The sequence below is a fragment of the Solea senegalensis genome, linkage group LG6 (assembly GCF_019176455.1).
Source record: "Solea senegalensis isolate Sse05_10M linkage group LG6, IFAPA_SoseM_1, whole genome shotgun sequence".
Taxonomy (NCBI): domain Eukaryota; kingdom Metazoa; phylum Chordata; class Actinopteri; order Pleuronectiformes; family Soleidae; genus Solea; species Solea senegalensis.
The window spans coordinates 24,470,382-24,489,161 of NC_058026.1; the positions used below are offsets into that span (position 1 = coordinate 24,470,382).

An 18,780-nucleotide genomic window follows, 5' to 3' on the forward strand; every position below is an offset into this window, starting at 1 on the left:
GAAATAAAATGTACAAGTTAATGAAAAACAAGTGAAAAGATTTTGGGTTTTGAGTTAACTGTATCCTCAGGATCATCAAATACTCCTCCACTTTCCCCTGGATGCATTGACTGCAGTTACTTGCTTGGCAAATGTGAGAAAACAGTTTGAATAATTTTACAAGGCGGCAGAGGGAGAAATAACAGTGTTAGGTGGTGTGTGTGTGTGTGTGTGTGATAGGTGGGTGTGGTGGATGCATTGGGGGGGGGCTGAAGAAAGAGAAAACAGGTTGTCAGTGTGGTTGAACAGCAAAATAGCATTTTCTCCTTCGGGCTCAGCCTCCACAGATGTTTCATTCAGGCCCCATGGCAGGGCCACTCTAAAAAGTGCTCCAGTCCCGACACAATTCAGCCCCTTTGTGCGCCGAAGGGGAGAAGCTCAGCCCACTGTTTACTGCTCGTCCACCCCCATTCCCCCTTGTCTAACCCCCCTCCTCATGTTAGCTGGCGGAACAATTGGGGAGGGCCTTGCCCAGAGCTGGGGCGGTGTGGCAGGTCAACAGAATGGGCTGTGAATCCTGTGCCTCTGAATCCTCTGGGTGGGTGGTCCAGCTCTCTCCACTCTCTGTGTCTCTCTCACACACATGCACATAGTAACACACTCACTCTCTCCTCTCCTCTCCTCTCCGTGCTCATTAGCTCATCCACTGGGCCAGGCTCTGTGATATGGTGATAGGTGGCCCAGAGAGGAAGCCAGACAGGGGTCTTTCTTCAGGATTAGCAAACTCCCGGTTCTTCATCACTGTGAGCAGGTCCTGCACAGACCCAGTCAAAAGGAGAGGGCCTGCGGTGGCCCACGTGGAGCCTGCCAGTGACTGGGTGGCAGTTAACACTAATCCCACTGCTGATTACCACAGGCATGGAGAAATAAACAGTAATAAATGAATCTGCAGGGCTGAGCGCACATACACACTTTCAACTCCACCTGCACAAGACACTTGTCATGACACTTGTGCAGAAATACACAAATACACACACACACACACATACAACAAAGTAAAAGTGGCAGCATTTTGATTTGTAATACTGTTTATTTTTCTCATAAGTAGCTTGATATTTATTAAACAAAATGCATATTTATGATCAAACATGTAATGGCTGAGTTACCTATTGAAAATGATATTATGTGTTACTGATTATAATGATTTATAATCACTGATACATGATATTTTGTGCAGCTTTTGTACAGAATTTGTTTTACTGTATACCAGAGTGGCAATTAATGTAGTTGAAGTTAGAAATACCTTCAGCAACAGGAGAAAGCAACAGGCTTATGTTTGGCATATTACACCATAGTTACAGCGACATCTAGTGAGCAGAAAAAAGAACTGACATGAATGAAAAAAATAATACCACAGATACAACTTAAAATGTTTTATCATACCTCTGCATTGTTTTGGTTAGAACGGTGTAATATTGACTATTCTTATTTCTACCATTAACTGTTCAGTGAATTAACTTATGATTCAATTAAATTCTCATTAAAGAGAGACTTTGTCAGAGAGAAACATCTGTTATTGAGACAAAGTACCAGCGTATTTCCTCTAGCACCATTTAAGCAACCATGTACATCCTGCTGTGGTCACAGACATTGATCCTCTTTTTTTTGGTTTTCTTCAGTGCAGGCAACACTGTGAGACGCTGAACAATACAAACCGTATGACAGCATCTCCTTGGGGCAAAGAGCTTTGATAAAAACATATCTACACGGCTGCTGCCATCAAACACATACAATGTCACTGACTTGTTGTTTCTTCTTCATCCCAGGTAAGGCCGCTTATTTACTTTAGTTTAATTTAGACTTTAGTTTACGCTGTATAACTGTGCTGCATTTTCTAGTTAATGTTTCTGACCATCCCTGCACCTGAAATTGTTCATATTGTAAATGGTAAATAAAAACTTTAAAATAAATAAACAAATAAAATATAGCAGTATATAAGCAATCATCTTATTTTTAAGACAACCACAAGAGCCACTGTGACAGCCACAAACAGTCAGTTTCTCTTGTAAAGAAAATAAGAAAGAAAGAGAATAAAGCACATAGATCATTTGTGCCAAAAGCTTATTGCAACACATAAATAAAATAAATTGCATCAATGTGTCTTGACATTTTCTGACTATATTTTACATGGAAAACTATTTAACCATGTACTTTTGATGTCTAAACTTACTGAAACTACAATAAAAATATAGACATCAGGAATAAAACTATTTGGTAGAAAGTCCTGAGGGAGAGTCCACAAATCATCTCGTCTCTGACGAGGACTCTGGATTCCCAATGGAAACCATGTGCTGTGTCCTGCTGTCGGGCTGTTATACCACAAAATGTCCCGTTGGGTCAAATCTGGATTGATGCCTAAATTGAATTCATGACCCATCAGGCTGGAGGACTCTTGTTTAATCATAACTTGCAAGTGGAGGGAAATTCCCAATGAGTTATGTTGTGGTTTATTTTCAGTCGTGTTGGAAAGCGTTTATTCTTCCCTGCAGGTTTGGTCGTAGCTGCTGTCATGGCAGATGTGACAACAACAAACACGGGATTGATCACAGTAAAAGAAGACGGCATCTTCAGCAGTGACAACAATAACCTTTCCAGTGTAGAGGCCTCCACCAACCCCACTAACACCAGTATCACCAGCACCATTAACACCAGTATCAGCAGCACCACCTCCATGACCAACAGCATCAACAGCCCCGGTATCTCCAACACCACAAGCAACATCAACAACGTTACCATGTCCCCAACGGTAAAGCAAAGAGGTGAGAGTGGTAAACGGAATACTTTTGTTTGTATTCCCTTCCTGTGTATTCTGTGATAGTGCGTTTTAGTTTACTTGTAACATGACATGCTTCTCTGATTCAGGTGGTGAAACTCCTGGTAGAGGCAGAGCCACACAAAAGCCCACAAAGGCCTTTACTACACCAAAACCCAGTGTTCATAGAAGCACACCTGCCAAAAGTGAGTAGAGAATGCTGATAAATAAACCATTTTGGACAATTAGGTGTTCCCAAATTAGCTTATGATGTTGCCAATTTTACCAAATGTTCCTCCTATTTGTAATTGGGTTTTTATTCATCTTTGATGTCCTTTGACATTTCTATTGCAATTTGCTTTGTGATACAACTTTTTAAGTCAAGCCTCATCTACTGTAAATACATACTGTAACTGGTTTGAGTGTTACCACAGTACAACCATCCAAACTTCTAGGCTTCAATGCAATGTATAGAATTTAAAGATAAGATTTGTTCAACATTTTAGTATTGCAGAACAATCAAAAATACAATGAATAAATACATGCTTTTAGACTGTGATTTCGATTTAAAAATGATAAATCGTTCAGCCCTGCTCTTATGTACTGTACATTTATTTCAGACATTATTACAATGTGGGCCACATGTTTTCAAAAATAATGTAGCTATTGCTCCATGCGTGAATGAGTGAGGCCAAATCTGCAATGTGAGGCTAAATGAAAATATTTTATTTACATCATGTATATTTAAAAAGCTCAGAGTTCTCAATATGGGGATTAGGTAAATTGGTCACTCTAAATTCACCATAGGTGTGAATGTGAGAGTGAATGGTTGTCTCTATGTGTGTGGCCCTGCGATGGACCCCGCCTATCGCCCTATGTCAGCTGAGATTGGCACATCACCCCCCGCAACCCTCCGATGGAGGATAAAGCGGTAGATAATGAATGAATGGATATTTAAAAAAGGGACAGAGTATACTAACGAGTATGAGTATACTATACACATGTAAATACACTATATTGACAAAGGTATTCGGTCACCTGACCATTTACAGGAACCGCAATGACGTATTTAAATACATTTACAGTACTTTAATATGGAGTTGGTCGCTCCTTTTGCAGCTGTAACAGCTTCAGCTCTTCTTGGAAGACTTTCCTCAAGTGTGTCGATGGGTATTTTTGCATTTTTGCATTCATTCTGTAGAGCATTTATGAGATCAGAGGAGAAGCACTGGCTCACAATCTGTGTTCCAGTTCATTCCAAAGGTGCTCGATGGGGTTGAGGTCAGGGCTCTGTGCAGGCCAGTCAATTTCTTCCACACCAAACTCGGTGTGAAGAACCTTCCTCAAACTGTTGCCACAAAATTGAAAGCATAGCATTGTCCAAAATGTCTTATAAGACATCTTATAAGATAAGGGGCCTAGACCAGAGCCTGATTGAAACACCTGAATTCACCAAATATTTTTGTTCATATGGTGTATGCTGTATCTGCTGCCTCTGATTTGCTAATAACCTTAACAAAAATGTGTTTCTAAAAAATAAATACATTCTACTTATCACAGCAACCACTGCCGCACCTCACACTGAAGGGGACACAGTTGGTGAGTGAAATGTGCCACCCACTTCCTGACTTAAATAGATAGGACTATAAGTCATAATGAACATAAGTTGTTGCACCTTCAGGTATCATCATCTTCATTGTGATCATACTTATGGCTGTAGGATTTGGAACTGCTTGCTACTTTTTACGAAAAAGAGAAAAAGTAAGTCGAGCAGTAGCTCTTCACGTCCACCACAAAGCAATAAAATCAATAGGTAATTGTTAAGAGCTTAGTTTTGTATGAAGAGCAGAAAGGTCAAACTCCTCTGTAGCTCACTTTTGACACATTACATTTTGATCCTTAAATCGACAGCATTGAAAAGACGTTACATGCACTTTCTAACTTACATAGCCCTGTAAAACCAGGAGTTTTTTGTTTATCACACTTTTAATTTAAACTTTAGATGTACTATGGATTATTTGACCATTTGTTGTGGACATGTTTTCTGGCACTCCTCTTCTTACAGAGCTACTCTGTTGACATCACCGCCAGACAAGATGACATCAACATCCCTCTCAGCACTGTGGAGCCCGAGTTGCCTGCTGATACGGTGCCTCAGAACGGTCAGTCCAACACTCAAACACACTACAACAGCGAAAGAATATTTGTCCTCAACAAAATTCTCTGCACCCACTTCAGGACTGCGAACTTTTGAAAGTAGAGACACTGCTACAGAAGAGTCACAACACACAACACGAGAGGAAAAACCTGACGGGCAAGAGGAACAGAAAAGTGAGAGCTAATCTTTCAGTGATCCGAGAAACAGAAACAAGCTGTGAGGTTAACCGTGTGTACAGTGTGAGCTAATCATGCTGCTGTCTTTCCTCTTGCTTAAGAATTAAACTGAGAAAAGGGAAGTGCAGTGCACGAAACTATACCAACACTGACGTGGTGTGAGGTGGTATGAATGTTCTGATCCGTGTAAGGCCCGAATAGAAAATGTGTTATCTTTTCTATAGTATTGTTTCCATTTAATAGTATGGTACAAATCCAAAAAAAATAGCAGATGGGGTCAATTTTATAGGAAGGAAGTATGACATTATGCAAGGCAATGTGAAACACACATTTGATCAATTTTGGACATCCACTGAAAATTGTGTAATGGAAAGTGTGTAAACAACTGACTATTTCTTCATTTGAAGAAGAGAAAAAATGTTGAACATGGCCTGCAGTACCAGAGTCAACCACTTGATGGAAATGGAACCCAAGTTAACACATTTCAAGCCAACAGCAGTTTGCCATGACTGCAGCAAAAACATTATCTAGTTGAATACAATTTTTATAAAGCAATTCTATATAATTCAGTTGGCATAAAGTAAGTCTTTTAATGTTCAGTAACAAAACAAAACATGCTGATATCATGACATGATTGTGGGAATTATACATTTAATATAGATTTTAATTTTTTTTAATACAAAAAACTAGACTGCATGCTTCATGGGTTCCTGTTTTACTCTGGGTTTCACCACATTGAAAAGTAAGACATGTGGTCATGTCTGGGCCTGCTTCTTTAAATGGACAGCAGTGATGGCCACTTTAAAAACCTGCTACCTTCCTAATGGTTCTCTTCCTGTCATGTGAAAGAAATAATTAAACATTTTTTGCTGTCCGAGCCGTTAGGAATCCAAATCTGTAATCATATTTGAAGGGTTTTGCTGAGGTTCTGGTTAAATTCAAACATAAAAGAGATTGTTGTGATGATGACTCATTTGTTTTATCTCAAGTGTTGCAACTACTGAAGGAAAGAGCTGAAGAAACCAGCCAGGCAGTTGGTAAATAATACTACCTTAAAAAAAAATCTATTTTTATTTACTGCATCTACTTAAATGTCAGGACAAGACAGAAAATAAACTTACTTCTGCTCAACAAAAAGCCACACATTTGACCTTATGGAAAGACTTACAGTCTTATCCCACTGATGCATTACTGAAAAATAAACACGCTGTCATTTTGGAACCGTGTAACTGTAACTAAATTATTATTAAAAATTTAAATTAATAATTAAAAAAAACAATTGTTGTTTGATAGTGCCAGGTCTTTATTGGGATGAATAATGAGTGACATTTGCAATAGAGATATAAAAAAATAAGTCAGTCAGTCAGTCATCATCTAACCGCTTTATCCTCCACCAGAGGGTCGCGGGGGGTGCTGTGCCAATCTCAGCTTCACAGAGACAGTTCGCCAGTCCATCGCAGGGCCACACACACAGCTAGAGACAAACAACCATTCACTCTCACACTCATTCCTATGGTCAATTTAGAGTGTCCAATTTACCTACTCCCCACATTGCATGTTTTTGGACTGTGGGAGGAAGCCGGAGTACCCGGAGAGAACCCACGCACACACCGGGAGAACATGCAAACTCCATGCAGAAAGGCCCTTGTTCCAACCGGGGCTCGAACCCGGGTCTTCTCGCTGCAAGGCGAGAGTGCTAACCACTACACCACCGTGTGACCCAAAAGACATATTATCAGTTAGAAATAAAATTATGTGTCAAATAACAACAGTATAAATAAACTAACTTAAACATAAATAGACATACATTGATAGAGTTCAGTGAAAAACTGTGACTTAAAAGGAAAATTCACCTAAAGAAGCCAAGAAAATGATTACACTGATCCAATCAAAGCTTAGGGACAAACTCCATTGCGGAGAGGTAATGTGGAGCAAGGCCATGAAGACACTTATAAACAAACAATAACACCTTAAAATTGATCCTGTAGTGTTCTGGGAGCCAATTAAGAGAAGCCATGAATGAGGAAATACGCTCATGTCTCTAAACTCCTGTAGAAAGGTGAGCAGAAGCATTCTTCTGTCTCTCCCTCATCTCCCTCTTGTCCTTTCTCTCCCCCCATTTTCTGTCCCCCACCTCTCCACTGTCCCCCATTTTTCCTTTCACCCCAACCGGTCGAGGCAGATGACCGCACATCTCTGAGCCTGGTTCTGTCAGAGATTTCTTCCTGTTAAGAGGGAGTTTTTTCTCTCCACTGATGCCTAGTGCTTGCTCATTGTGTGAACTGTTGGGGTTCTCTGCTCTCCTTGATGTTGTCTATGTACAGACCTGAGATCATGTATGTTATGATTTGGCGCTATACAAATAAAATTGAATTGAATTGAATTCTGAACAAGCTGAAGACAAGCAATGGAAGCCTGGCTAGTCCAGTCGAGTTGTAATAAAAGCATTAATGGTTTTCAGCCTTTCCGTTATAACAGAGCTATTCTGCTTTCAAATTTAAAATAAGATTAAATTATTGCCCTCAAAAGGTCAACGGGGGGCTGACAGAGGTTCTTCCTGGACCAAACAGTATACATTCAGTCTTCTTGACATTAAAATATTGAATGCCATCCATGCTGTGTAATTAGAGCCCAAAGGAAGCAAATAGAGCCAGAACAGAAGGGACTCTAGGATCAAACCCTGTGGCACTCCACATTGGTATCACCAATGCTAACACAGAAGCTTCTGTCAGCCAGGTAAGAACGAAACCATTCCAAGGTGACACCTTTAATACCAATTCAAAGTCTGGACTAAAGCAGAGACTCTCCATTAAGGTACACAGACAGGCGTTCCCATTTCCAGCTGCAGTATATGAAATGAGAACGCTGAGTTGGCAGTCGGGTCAACAGTCCACCATAAACCAGACAGACATGATGATTTTCTGACGTTTGGAATGGTGCCTGAGGAGCCATCTTACTCATGGCAGTATAATGTCTTGACCAGCGGCCACCATCCTCTCCCCTTCATCTCCGCTTTCCCCTCCACCTAACCCTGGGTCAGATAATGATGGGGGCCTCCCTACTTTCCCACAGTCTTCAACAGCTGCATGGCTGTAGCTCATTAGCAACTGGTCAGTAATCAGCTGCTTCATCACCAACATGGTGGCCTCCTCGCATGCCTTTGCCCAGGAGAAATCCTCCCTCCATGACTGTCAGCGAGGGCAGAACCACTGCAGGCTATATGAGTGAAAATACTGTTATTATGTGGCAGCTAAACACAGACGACAGTGACCCGAAACAGCCATTCCTCCGTGTCTTATAGACGTCTAAAATGAAAGACTAATATCTGTTGACTGATTTATTGTGGTAGTTTGACTTACTATGAAACTTGCAAGACACGAAGCTCAAAACTGTTGTGTGGTAACTTTTAAATGTCCATTAAAGTCAGGCCATTGTCAAAAGAGTTCCACAATGCTGAATTTTGGCAAGACAGTATGAGGCTGCAGACATGGCTGAAAACATGTGAAAGGAAATTGCCCATGAAGATTTTTATACCTGGTTGTTTCAAAGATAGCTCTCTGTCCTTCACAGCTGAGGGTGAGAACTCTGTTGGTCCCAGGCCTGAGTCTGCAGCCCAAGTTCCTTCTCCAGACAGTTCTGAGGACAAAGCCAAAGAGGACGTTGTTGAGCAGAGTCTTCTTGCACCCGTGCAGCCAACCATGGACGAGAAAACCGATGATGAAGGAGACGTCTCCAACCAGACCTCAGTGGAATCGCTGAAGGAAACAAACGAGAACAACAGCAACAACGCTGACGTCAGTCTGTGGAGAGGTGAGTATTTAAAAAGTTAAATTAGATCAAAATAATTGTAAACGATCTGATAAACTCTTCATGGTCACACGTGTGATAGCATCGACTGCTTATACTGTACATTGACTGCCAGGGGGTTGTAACTACCTTTATATTTTCATATCTCAGTTCATGCACACGTGTAATTTCAACTCATTTATGAGCGCAGAAGACAAAACAGTGTCATTAATCTATTCTTTATGTGGTGAATGCAGGGTATAATATCTCTCTTTAATGTGCAAAAGTGTTCACTTTTCATGTCTACACTAGTCTTTATTATCTATTTAAATCTTATCATGTAATTCAGTAACATGTTTTTCAAACTACACTGCTGTATATCAGGTTTCCCTTAAGATCGACTGCTCTTTGTAGTTTTATGCATATTACTAATGCACAGCAAATGCCATGTAAAAAGGTAGAAGGTAGTAACTTATTTACATTTCAACATTAATATGAAGTATGAAGTATTATTATATTACAACAAACATAATGCCACTGAATATAGACGGTGGTTGTGCTTATTTCTCACTCTTTTTTGACAAAAGCAATTGTTATTAATTCACTTCCTTGTCATCTGAACAGATCTGAAGTCAAGCCGCATCTTCTGGAACATTCCCCTTGACTGTCCTGTGTGACTCGCGGCTCCTTTCCTTTTTCGCAAACCTTCGGTAAGTCATCCTATTACATCCCTAGCATTACTGGGTGTTAGTAATCCGTATCCATCCATGCATTTGTGTCTGTCTTTTTTTTAAATCTGTAATTTTTAAAACATTATTTGTGGAACAGAAAAACAAACCAACAAGCAAAAAAGAAGCTCCACTATCAACTCCATCTCAGGCTCCATTATCATTTTTGCATGACTACAGAGACACACATGTGTGATGATAGGTGAAGGCAAATAAGCATAAGTCTACCTCCACACTCACGATAGACCTGCGCGAGTAAAAAGCTCTTTCACTTTCATGTTCTGCTAACTATTCTTCTCACATGAGTCGCAACTCAGGCCGTCTCAGTCTTATCATCATGTGCTTCAGGATGTAAGGCCCACATCTGCACCTGCACTCCCCTTCCCCCCCCCCATTACGATCCTCTCAGAAGCACACAGGACTCAGAAGCTGCCTGAGGCTCGAGGAATTCACAGCACTCTGCACAGCCGATGATAAGCTCACATCTCAGGAGCTAACAGCTCTGAAGCTCTGTGTAAACAGTCATGGGTCATCTCTGCTCTCACAGCAACACCAGCCTCAAACATCCTGAGCATTTATCATATAATAATTTAACACTGCATCTCTTAATACTGTACCTGTTCACAATTATTAGTGGAGAGGGAAAAACATTATAAATTAAAAGTAAAATAAATTCAAGTCCTGGTCAAATGCAGTTGTTTTTTTTTTGTATTAGCAATGATTCACTGGCAGTTATCTTCTCCCATATTATATGCATTAAACTTATTCACATTTATTACTCATGTTAAAGATGATCGGGTTGACCTAATTCGTCAATGTCTCACTTCTTTCAACAAAAGCACACCATGGCTTCATAAAGGATTCAGTTTCAAAACAAACACAAAAACAATCGACTCGTCCCCTTGTTCCCATTTGTTTGGTGCACAGTTCTGCCATGAAGTATCTCTTCATGGCAGTGAAGAGAAGGTCATTGACAGATTTACTATCTTTATGGTTTGTCCAAGGAAGGTCAGACTTGTACATACATTTTAACCTATCAATCAGACCTTTCACAGCTGTTATGGAGTAATTTGACCTTTGACACAGGCTGTGCCAAAAGCTCTGTTTCTACAATTGACAAATTATATAACCTTGTGCTTTTCTGGGTGAGGACAAGCCAAAAGTAAGAATATAATGACTAAATAATGAATAGCCACCACCTTTGGTATTAATGGTAGTATTTGTGAAAATAAGTTTATTTGTCACTTGATTTATAATTTCAGTGAACATTTTCCTGGACTCAATCACTACATTTACATCTTCTCCAGTAGCACATGATGTAGCTTTTGTAAGTCATGTCCCCTTTTGGAGGAGAAACGATAGTAAAACACGGCAGCTATGACTGGACACTAGTGTGATTGACAGCTGGCCAATTCTTCAGGCTTGACTCATCAAAACGGGAATTCAGACATTTTTCTTCTACAAATCAATTACCTTTAGAGACCCTGAAATTGAACATTTTAAGCCTACTTCCATTGCATTAACTATTTAAGACTTAATAAGAAACAATATTGGATGAAGTAAGAAAAAATACAACAATCCTTAAAGGATGTAGACTAAACTAAGATACACCTGAAGCCTCAAAAACTGCGTGGACAGCATATTCTTCAGACACTGCCCTCTCATGTTGAAAGTGTAATTGCTGTCCTCACCACTTTAATCTTGAATTTATTTCACCAAAACTTGACAGTGTGTTGTAGGAAGTGTCAGGAGGAAGGGGCAGAACCATCCTCTCCCAGCTGTTTTCTTCTTTTAGTGTGAAGGGTGTATTAGTCTGTGCTTTTTTTCCGACAGTCCCTCCCTGCCTCTTGTAAAGCTGCCAGTCTGAACCACATCAAATCTCATGCTCAGGAAGTTTCCCCTCACTGTTATTACCAAGATAAAGATCATGCATTCACCACATACGCCATTGTCATCCCGCTCATCAAAAATCTATGTCTGAACCTGCAATACTGTCCAAGAAAGAGGCAAAACGCCCAAACCCAGACAAGTGTATTAACAATTCATGCTTCTTTATACCATTTATTCCACCGAAGCGGCACACAAAGAATCTTGAGAGATAAACTATCCTCTTGGAGCTAAGATCCTTGACCCACCTCATCTTTGTGACCTGCCTCTGAACCAGCAACAGCTCTGCAAATAAAATGTCTGCCTCTGGCTGACTACGAGCCTCGTCTGTCACTCTCTTTCACTTGTCTCCGCCTTCCTGTGAACTATACTCATCCCAGGCGTTACAGACATTTTACACCAACATTACCATCAAACATGAAAGCTTACCTCTGACTGGAAACGAACACTGTGAAGTCCCAGGTCTAATTATGCAGGTTTAGTTTATGACCTGTCAGTTCATAACCATTATCCACTGGAGCAGCACAGCAAACTGTTGCTCAGCTTCCAGCTTACTTATCACTGCCCAGCTCAGGTGGGAATGAGTTAAGACTATATGTTTGACTTTCTCCACAGTTTACCAAATTTTTGTTGCACACAATTGTGTCACACTCATGTGAAACTGCACAATGGCTTTTATGTGAAGTTTAAAAATCACTTCTGCAGATCTAAATCTCTCCTAACATTTAAAGCTGTTGTAGGCAGGATTCCAGGAAAATGATTGAAAATTGATTGTTGCCAGAGGCGATTCTACAGTTTCTTGGGGCCCTATGCAAATATTCACAGGGGCCCCTTCAACCAGTGTTCACCCTTATATGATAAATAATCTGAAACTCACAAAAAGGTCATGTAAACATTTTTTTTGATTTGAAAAGTACAAATAAGTATCTTCTCAAAATAAGAATATAAACATTTACAAGATGCAATATAAAAATTTAAAGAATTCTGAAGAGCAATAAAAACATAAATTGTCTCGCTTTCTCTTCTCCTCTTGCTCTTTTTTCTTCTTTCTTTATCCGGACATTATTAGGGTCTATACCACTGTCATTGCAAATTCTCCACTTTGTCAATGCTGTAGTGATTCAAACTCAGGGGCCCCCTTTTGGCCTGGGGCCCCAAGCATTTGCCTGCCTTGCCTGTTGGCAAGCAGCGCCTCTGATTGTTGCGCCTCATCCCCAGACCATTGAATAATTAGTACTGACACAAGGAGAGTAGCACACATTACATTTGTGACAGATGACACAAGATGACACACAGACTTACGTGGTCTCGGTCTTGTCACAGCCTCCATGGTCTTTGGTCTCAGTCTTGTCTTGGTCTGGGATCGACATAGTGGTCTGGACGCTATATCTCAGTGTAGCGTGTTGTGGTATTATAGCTCAATAGTGTCCAAAAACATGTTCCCTACCTGTAACCCTGTAATAAACATGGAACCAGGCTTATTTTAGGTGGTTTAGGTGGTCTGGATTACAATAGAATAGAATAGAATAGAATCGCCCTTTACTGTCAATATACATTGGGTCATGCACACTATTTTAAATGTAGAATGCCAAATTTGGATTGTCGTGGGTTGAATAGAAACATTGACACATTACATTTACATTGAGGAAGCTGTCGTGTGCATTTGTGTGTACACAGTGTGTTAACCTTACATTAGCTTCCTCTGTCCTTTTTCTTCTCTGGCTCCTTGACCTGAAGAAGTTCTGGGTTGTCCTGCCCAAAGGTCACAGGTCAGACAGTCCTAATTAAAGGGTTCGCAGTGAATAATGTGTTCTCAATGTCAGAGTCAACTGGCTCACATTCTTCGCCTGTCATTGAGCAAGTCTCTGCAGAATTGGATGTGTGGCGGCTGCTGTGATGTGAAGCCCCGACTGGGAATACATTTCAACAAGTCCGCTGCACATGACACAACGTGAAACACATTAAGAACAACATTTGTGAAGGAAAATAGATTGAGACAAGCCTCCATTGGAGATCTGATTAAAATACATTGTTCTCCATCCTGTGACACACTTTTAAATACAAATAAACAGCAAATGTCCATCTAAAGATTGTATAAAGGACACATTTAACAAAGATTTTCATCTCAAATCAGGTCTTTAAAGAGCATTAAATTGACAAGCTTCTATTTTTCTATTCACTGAAAGCTTTCTAACAACAAGAAGCGCCACAAACTTTTAATGCAAAAATGTCCCATTGACACGTTAGAGCCATACAAAAATTGTATTAAACCATTTACAACTGGTGGCTTATTACAAAACGGTTCTGAAACAAGATAAAAGGCAGCTGTCGCCTTATCACTTCTACTTTTCCTGCTGCCCCAAATGACATTGTTTTATTTTCAGAGACGTGAGACTATGCCGAGCCTTCCCCTTCACTATTCACACCATAGTTGTTTTACACATTTTCTAGATTCTTCCATTGAACTTCAATCAATACATTGGCAGGTGGCCCGCTTAACACTTACAGGGCATGGTTTAGCAGAGCGTGTTTCACTTCTTTACACCACGCTCCACGTCTCTCAGCAAAGACATGAGAAGGTGGAGTGACACAGTGAAAACAATTTGTCGAGCACACAGGAGTAGAGTTAGCACGCCACTCACATCATGTAAACTCACAGTGGTTAAGTTGTTTAGAATCACACCTTTGACATTTTGTAATCTATGGACAGAGCTGACTCTGCTCTGCCTAGTTACTGCCCGTAACTATACTGCTTTGTTCTTGTTAACAGTTCTGTAAAGAGGAAACAGCTGTCCAGTTTACGGTGAAGTAATGACAACTTAGTGCTCTTTACAAATTTGTCATGATTATTGGTGCGCAGGATTTTTTAGTTTTGCCATTAGTTAGCTTTGGAATTATGCTGAAGGCACTGAAGGAGATGACAAGTCTCGACGTATTGACTTTATTCAACACTTAATATTCATCTGCAAAGCAAAACGAGAAAAAAAATCTACCTCTAATTTAATTCAGGGTGTGTTTCTCTGTCATACTAACATAGTGGCTTTATTACACCTCTCTCATCATTCACAGTGAAACCCAGGTGGAACATTAGAAGATTCCTTAAAGTTAACCCTCCAATTTCTTTTGATGTTGGTTGTTGTATAGCATAATAACCTATTAACAACAAGCACTGCAAATGTTTCCCTTTGTTTCACATTTAATGAAGTATCTTTTTACAAAACATTACCAACAACCTGAAATGTCTTTGTGAAAAATAAGTGCAATTTCAATAATATTATGCCTAAGTTTACCATTTACAAAGGCATAAAACCTTTAGCCACAGGTATCTGGAACTGAATGGGAAGTTTTCACAAATTCATCCAGGGGACCAGATTGGACCCACTGGTGGGCCGATTCTGGCCCATGTGCTGTATGTTAGACACCCCTGGTCTGGATGTATAATTGAGTGCTAATAACACTCACTAACCTTAATGCCTCCCAAGTTACTTTGACTGTGTGTCTTTGCTGGATTATGTGGACATAAATTGATATAAGATGTCACAACCATTGAGTCCTGTACTAACTGCATGTGACATTAGAGGAGGACGGATCAAAAAGAATCAAGTTACCCTCAATAACAGTTTCCACAAACTGAGACAAAAGAACTGTGATTTTTGTGGGATTTCTCTTGGTGAAAGACTGAAAGGGATGAACATGCGCAGGATTCAGTTGAGAATTTTTCCTTCCACAATCTAAATCCCCCTTGGAATGCCAAGTCTTTCAGCAGTCAGGTCTCACCGTAGTGGCTAACTGGTCTCCACAGATCCCTATCTGTCCCTGCGGCTCAACTCAGCACAGCCGTATAAACTGAGATCAATGTGAAGTCTCACCTGAAACCTGAGCTTCAATAGTCACATTACTGGTCCAAAACTAAACTCTTTATACGAGGATTCAGCTCAGATTAAGTCGAGTCAATTTTGGGATTGTGAGAGAGATGTAGTTGGGTTTGATTGTTTTCTCAGGACTAAAAAACTCAGCATCAGCTGTGGTCTTTAAGTAATTGTTAAACTCAACTACTCTGCACCTCTCCAAGGAAAAATACTTTGTTGTGCTCATTTAACCATTTTGTTTAATGGCCTAGCGTAAATCACATCAATAGATTGGAAGTGGGATTATGTCAGGTACCCTTTCCCTCAAACAGATGTCTCCCTGTAGAGGTCAAAGTTTATGGCAAAGGCTACATAAACTTGGCCAAAGCAGAAGTTACAAGAGGAAAAAGCAGGTGATTCAAAGACATGTGACTGTGGGACAAAATAAATTGTGTTCACTGATGTGTTGCATTTTTTCTGTCTCTTTCTCAGACTGGAGGGGGGAAAAAAAGACTCAAACAGCTGGAGGACGACTCCGTTTACACCGTGTGAGAAACTTAATTCCTGTCAGAATTTGCAGCTTTTTCCAAATTAAATGTCAGTTGAGAACAGAATTAGCATGTATTGAATGAAAAGTGTTTTAAACACATATAGATTCATGCTTTGGTACAATTTTGCAATATGTAACAAGGTCTTTTATATGTCTACATACATATATACACATATATATGTGGTATATACATATATGTATACATATAAAACATTTATATACATATATATAATTATTCATGGTACACAAACACTTTGTAGATTGTATGTAGATTCATGTCATTGTATTGCAATATAAGTGTAAATAACAGCTTTGGCAGTCTATATTCATTACCACTTCCTCTAGATGTCCTCAAAGTTGGGACAGAGATGCAAACTGGCAACATTAAATAGTTCTTTACTCTTTTCACACAATAAAGTATAGTACAAATAAATGACAGTTGATTGTAGAGTGTTCTTCTTCCTCTTTTGTATATGTTGCATTTTGCTTTTCCATTTTTTGGCCTTTCTTTACAAAAGTTTAACAACAGGCTGTCACAGATCATCCGATCATCTGAATAATCAGTGGGAGATGTAAAGCTGAATAAACTCCTCTTGACCCAATATTACAATAATTAGCTCATTTACTATTAGTTAATTACAACATATTGTATGTGTGCTGCTCCCCTGTGGACTTTTATACACTGTTCTTCATAAAGACCCGCACTTTTTAAAGTGGAAGAGCAAACACGAGTTCCAGGTGCAAACATACTGAGTTCAAAGTGGCTGTGTTAAAAGACAGGAATCCCTCGACATTGTGCTGCACACATTCCTGGGTCAGAAGTTGGATTTCCTTGATAGAACCAGTGTTGTCTAGGAGTAAATGTGTCGTTACATTGTAATAGGTGCCACTACATTTAAATATGCCAGTCACTCATTTGACAATAGACAGAAAAGCTGACTTTATAGTGTGGAATTTGAGCTCATCGCTAAAGACACATGTGGCTTTAGATTCTTGTTTCATTTCATGAGTGTGGTGTGTTGCCCAGTGTTTGGGTCTGATCCAGCTGCTATATCCAGCCTGTTTCCATGGGCTGCAGCTCTCCTTTAAAGACAAGTGATAGCATGGGCCTATATCAATCTGCCCGCAGGATGCTTTAATCCACCATTAAGCAGATGAAATGTTGCACTGAGCCTACAGGACGGCAGTGACGGCAGGAGCGGTTCTAAAATTTGTGCCTGTACCCCGTCAAACCTGACCGCAGTCATGGACACCCTGCACCAAACCACCCAGAACAGCAGAACACAAACCTCTTCCTCCTCGGAACTGGATCCAAATGTCTTAGGTCTCAGTATCCACTATTTATACACTGTGTATATTTACAACAGGCCGGATGATTAGGATGCTAGCGAGTAGTGCTAGAGCAAAGAAAATGTAGCAGTGATCTTCTTTGGCTATTTTAAGGAGACAAGGAGTTTATTGGGGTGAACCACCTCTCTGATGTCAACGCTTGTTTTCAAAGGAACCATCGGAGGTACTTTCCTGGGCAACTTCACGCTTTCTCCTTTTCTGCTGTTGATCCTTTAAAGTTTCTTTGTGGTATTTATAGAGTCACGTAGTCTGAATAAGCTTCAAATCTCTTGTGCAAGAGATGTTTGAATATACAGTATGTAGAGGGCAAAGACTAACTCTCACTAACTCTAACATTCACTATCCTTTAAAGAAAACTATGATATAGTTTATATTATATATAAATACATATTATGTGTAATTATACTGTGGCTATGTTATTACTGTTATTACTGTGTACCAGTCTATTTTATCTCACCTGCAACATGATGACAAACTCCATGAAAGGAGGATGAGTGACGTGTGGGAACAGGGCAGTTCATGATGGTCGATTTCAAAACATGAAAAACAAAACGTGGCTGAAACCTGCATTTACTAAATCATGGAACCAAACAGAGTTGAGGGAGAACCCATGCACTGAGTTTGTCTCTCTCTGAACACAGCTGATCTAACTAGGATGTTTCACACTTTTAGACATTTTGACTGTTGTCCTTCTGTGCGCACACACACACACACATCAATGCTCATCTACCAGTGGTAAACACAGCTGTACAGCTGTTCATCAGAGATTTGCAGGGGTGATAAACTTTAGGGACACACTGAGAATGTGAAGAATGATGAACTACGCTGTGGAATGTTGTAATGATTTAAGTTAAAGAAGTCTTGACCCACTTTGATGCCACAGCAATATTTCAATCAGGACAGACAAGTGAAGTGAAATATTCATTTACATTCATGACAGCTAGGAAGGAAGTGACGGTGTGCATGCATGAGAGGCGATAAAAACAGAAAAAAAAAGATTATGCAGCAATTTTTTTATTTTGTCTTTCAGCTTCTCCCTCTCTTGATTTATTGATGCTGATGTCCTTATTGACATAACCCTCCCATTTATCCAGGCTTGGGACCAGGACTAGAGTACCCCCCCGCCCCCATGGCTGGGGTCAATTTATAGTGTCCATTTAACAGTGAGCAATGTGGATTGCTTAGGGGTACCCCGGCCCTTGACCTGGCAGGGACTCGAACTGGCAATAATGAATTAATACCTTTATTTTGAACATGAAAAATAAAAAAAACATGTATGTATATGAAAATACATACAAATGGAAGAAAAATAATACAAAAAAAATAATATAAAAGGATGCTTCAAAATAATAAATAACCATAATAAAAAAAATACAACTAACAAACATGTTTTTTGGTTTTACTTCTTATCTCTTTTTGCACCTTCACTCTCTACTATACTCATTACTCCTATTTACAACCTGATGCACTATAAATGACCAGGTCTATAAACAGTTAATATGCATC

General features: G+C 39.8%; 1 protein-coding gene across 2 annotated transcripts; it reads left to right on the plus strand.

Moving 5' to 3' along the window:
- Nucleotides 1–1,640: 1,640 nt before the first annotated feature.
- Nucleotides 1,641–16,357, plus strand: si:dkey-27h10.2. 2 transcript variants are annotated; one of them, XM_044029360.1, is made up of 10 exons: nt 1,641–1,805; nt 2,529–2,798; nt 2,902–2,997; nt 4,352–4,390; nt 4,473–4,552; nt 4,857–4,953; nt 5,030–5,122; nt 8,696–8,935; nt 9,536–9,621; nt 15,867–16,357. In XM_044029360.1, the coding sequence occupies exons 1-9, from the start codon at nt 1,772–1,774 to the stop codon at nt 9,586–9,588; spliced, it is 1,002 nt and encodes a 333-aa protein (XP_043885295.1). In that variant the 5' UTR covers nt 1,641–1,771; the 3' UTR covers nt 9,589–9,621; nt 15,867–16,357. The 2 variants fall into 2 exon arrangements, with proteins under 2 accessions (XP_043885295.1, XP_043885296.1); XM_044029361.1 differs by lacking the exon at nt 5,030–5,122.
- The last annotated feature ends 2,423 nt before the right edge of the window (nt 16,358–18,780 follow it).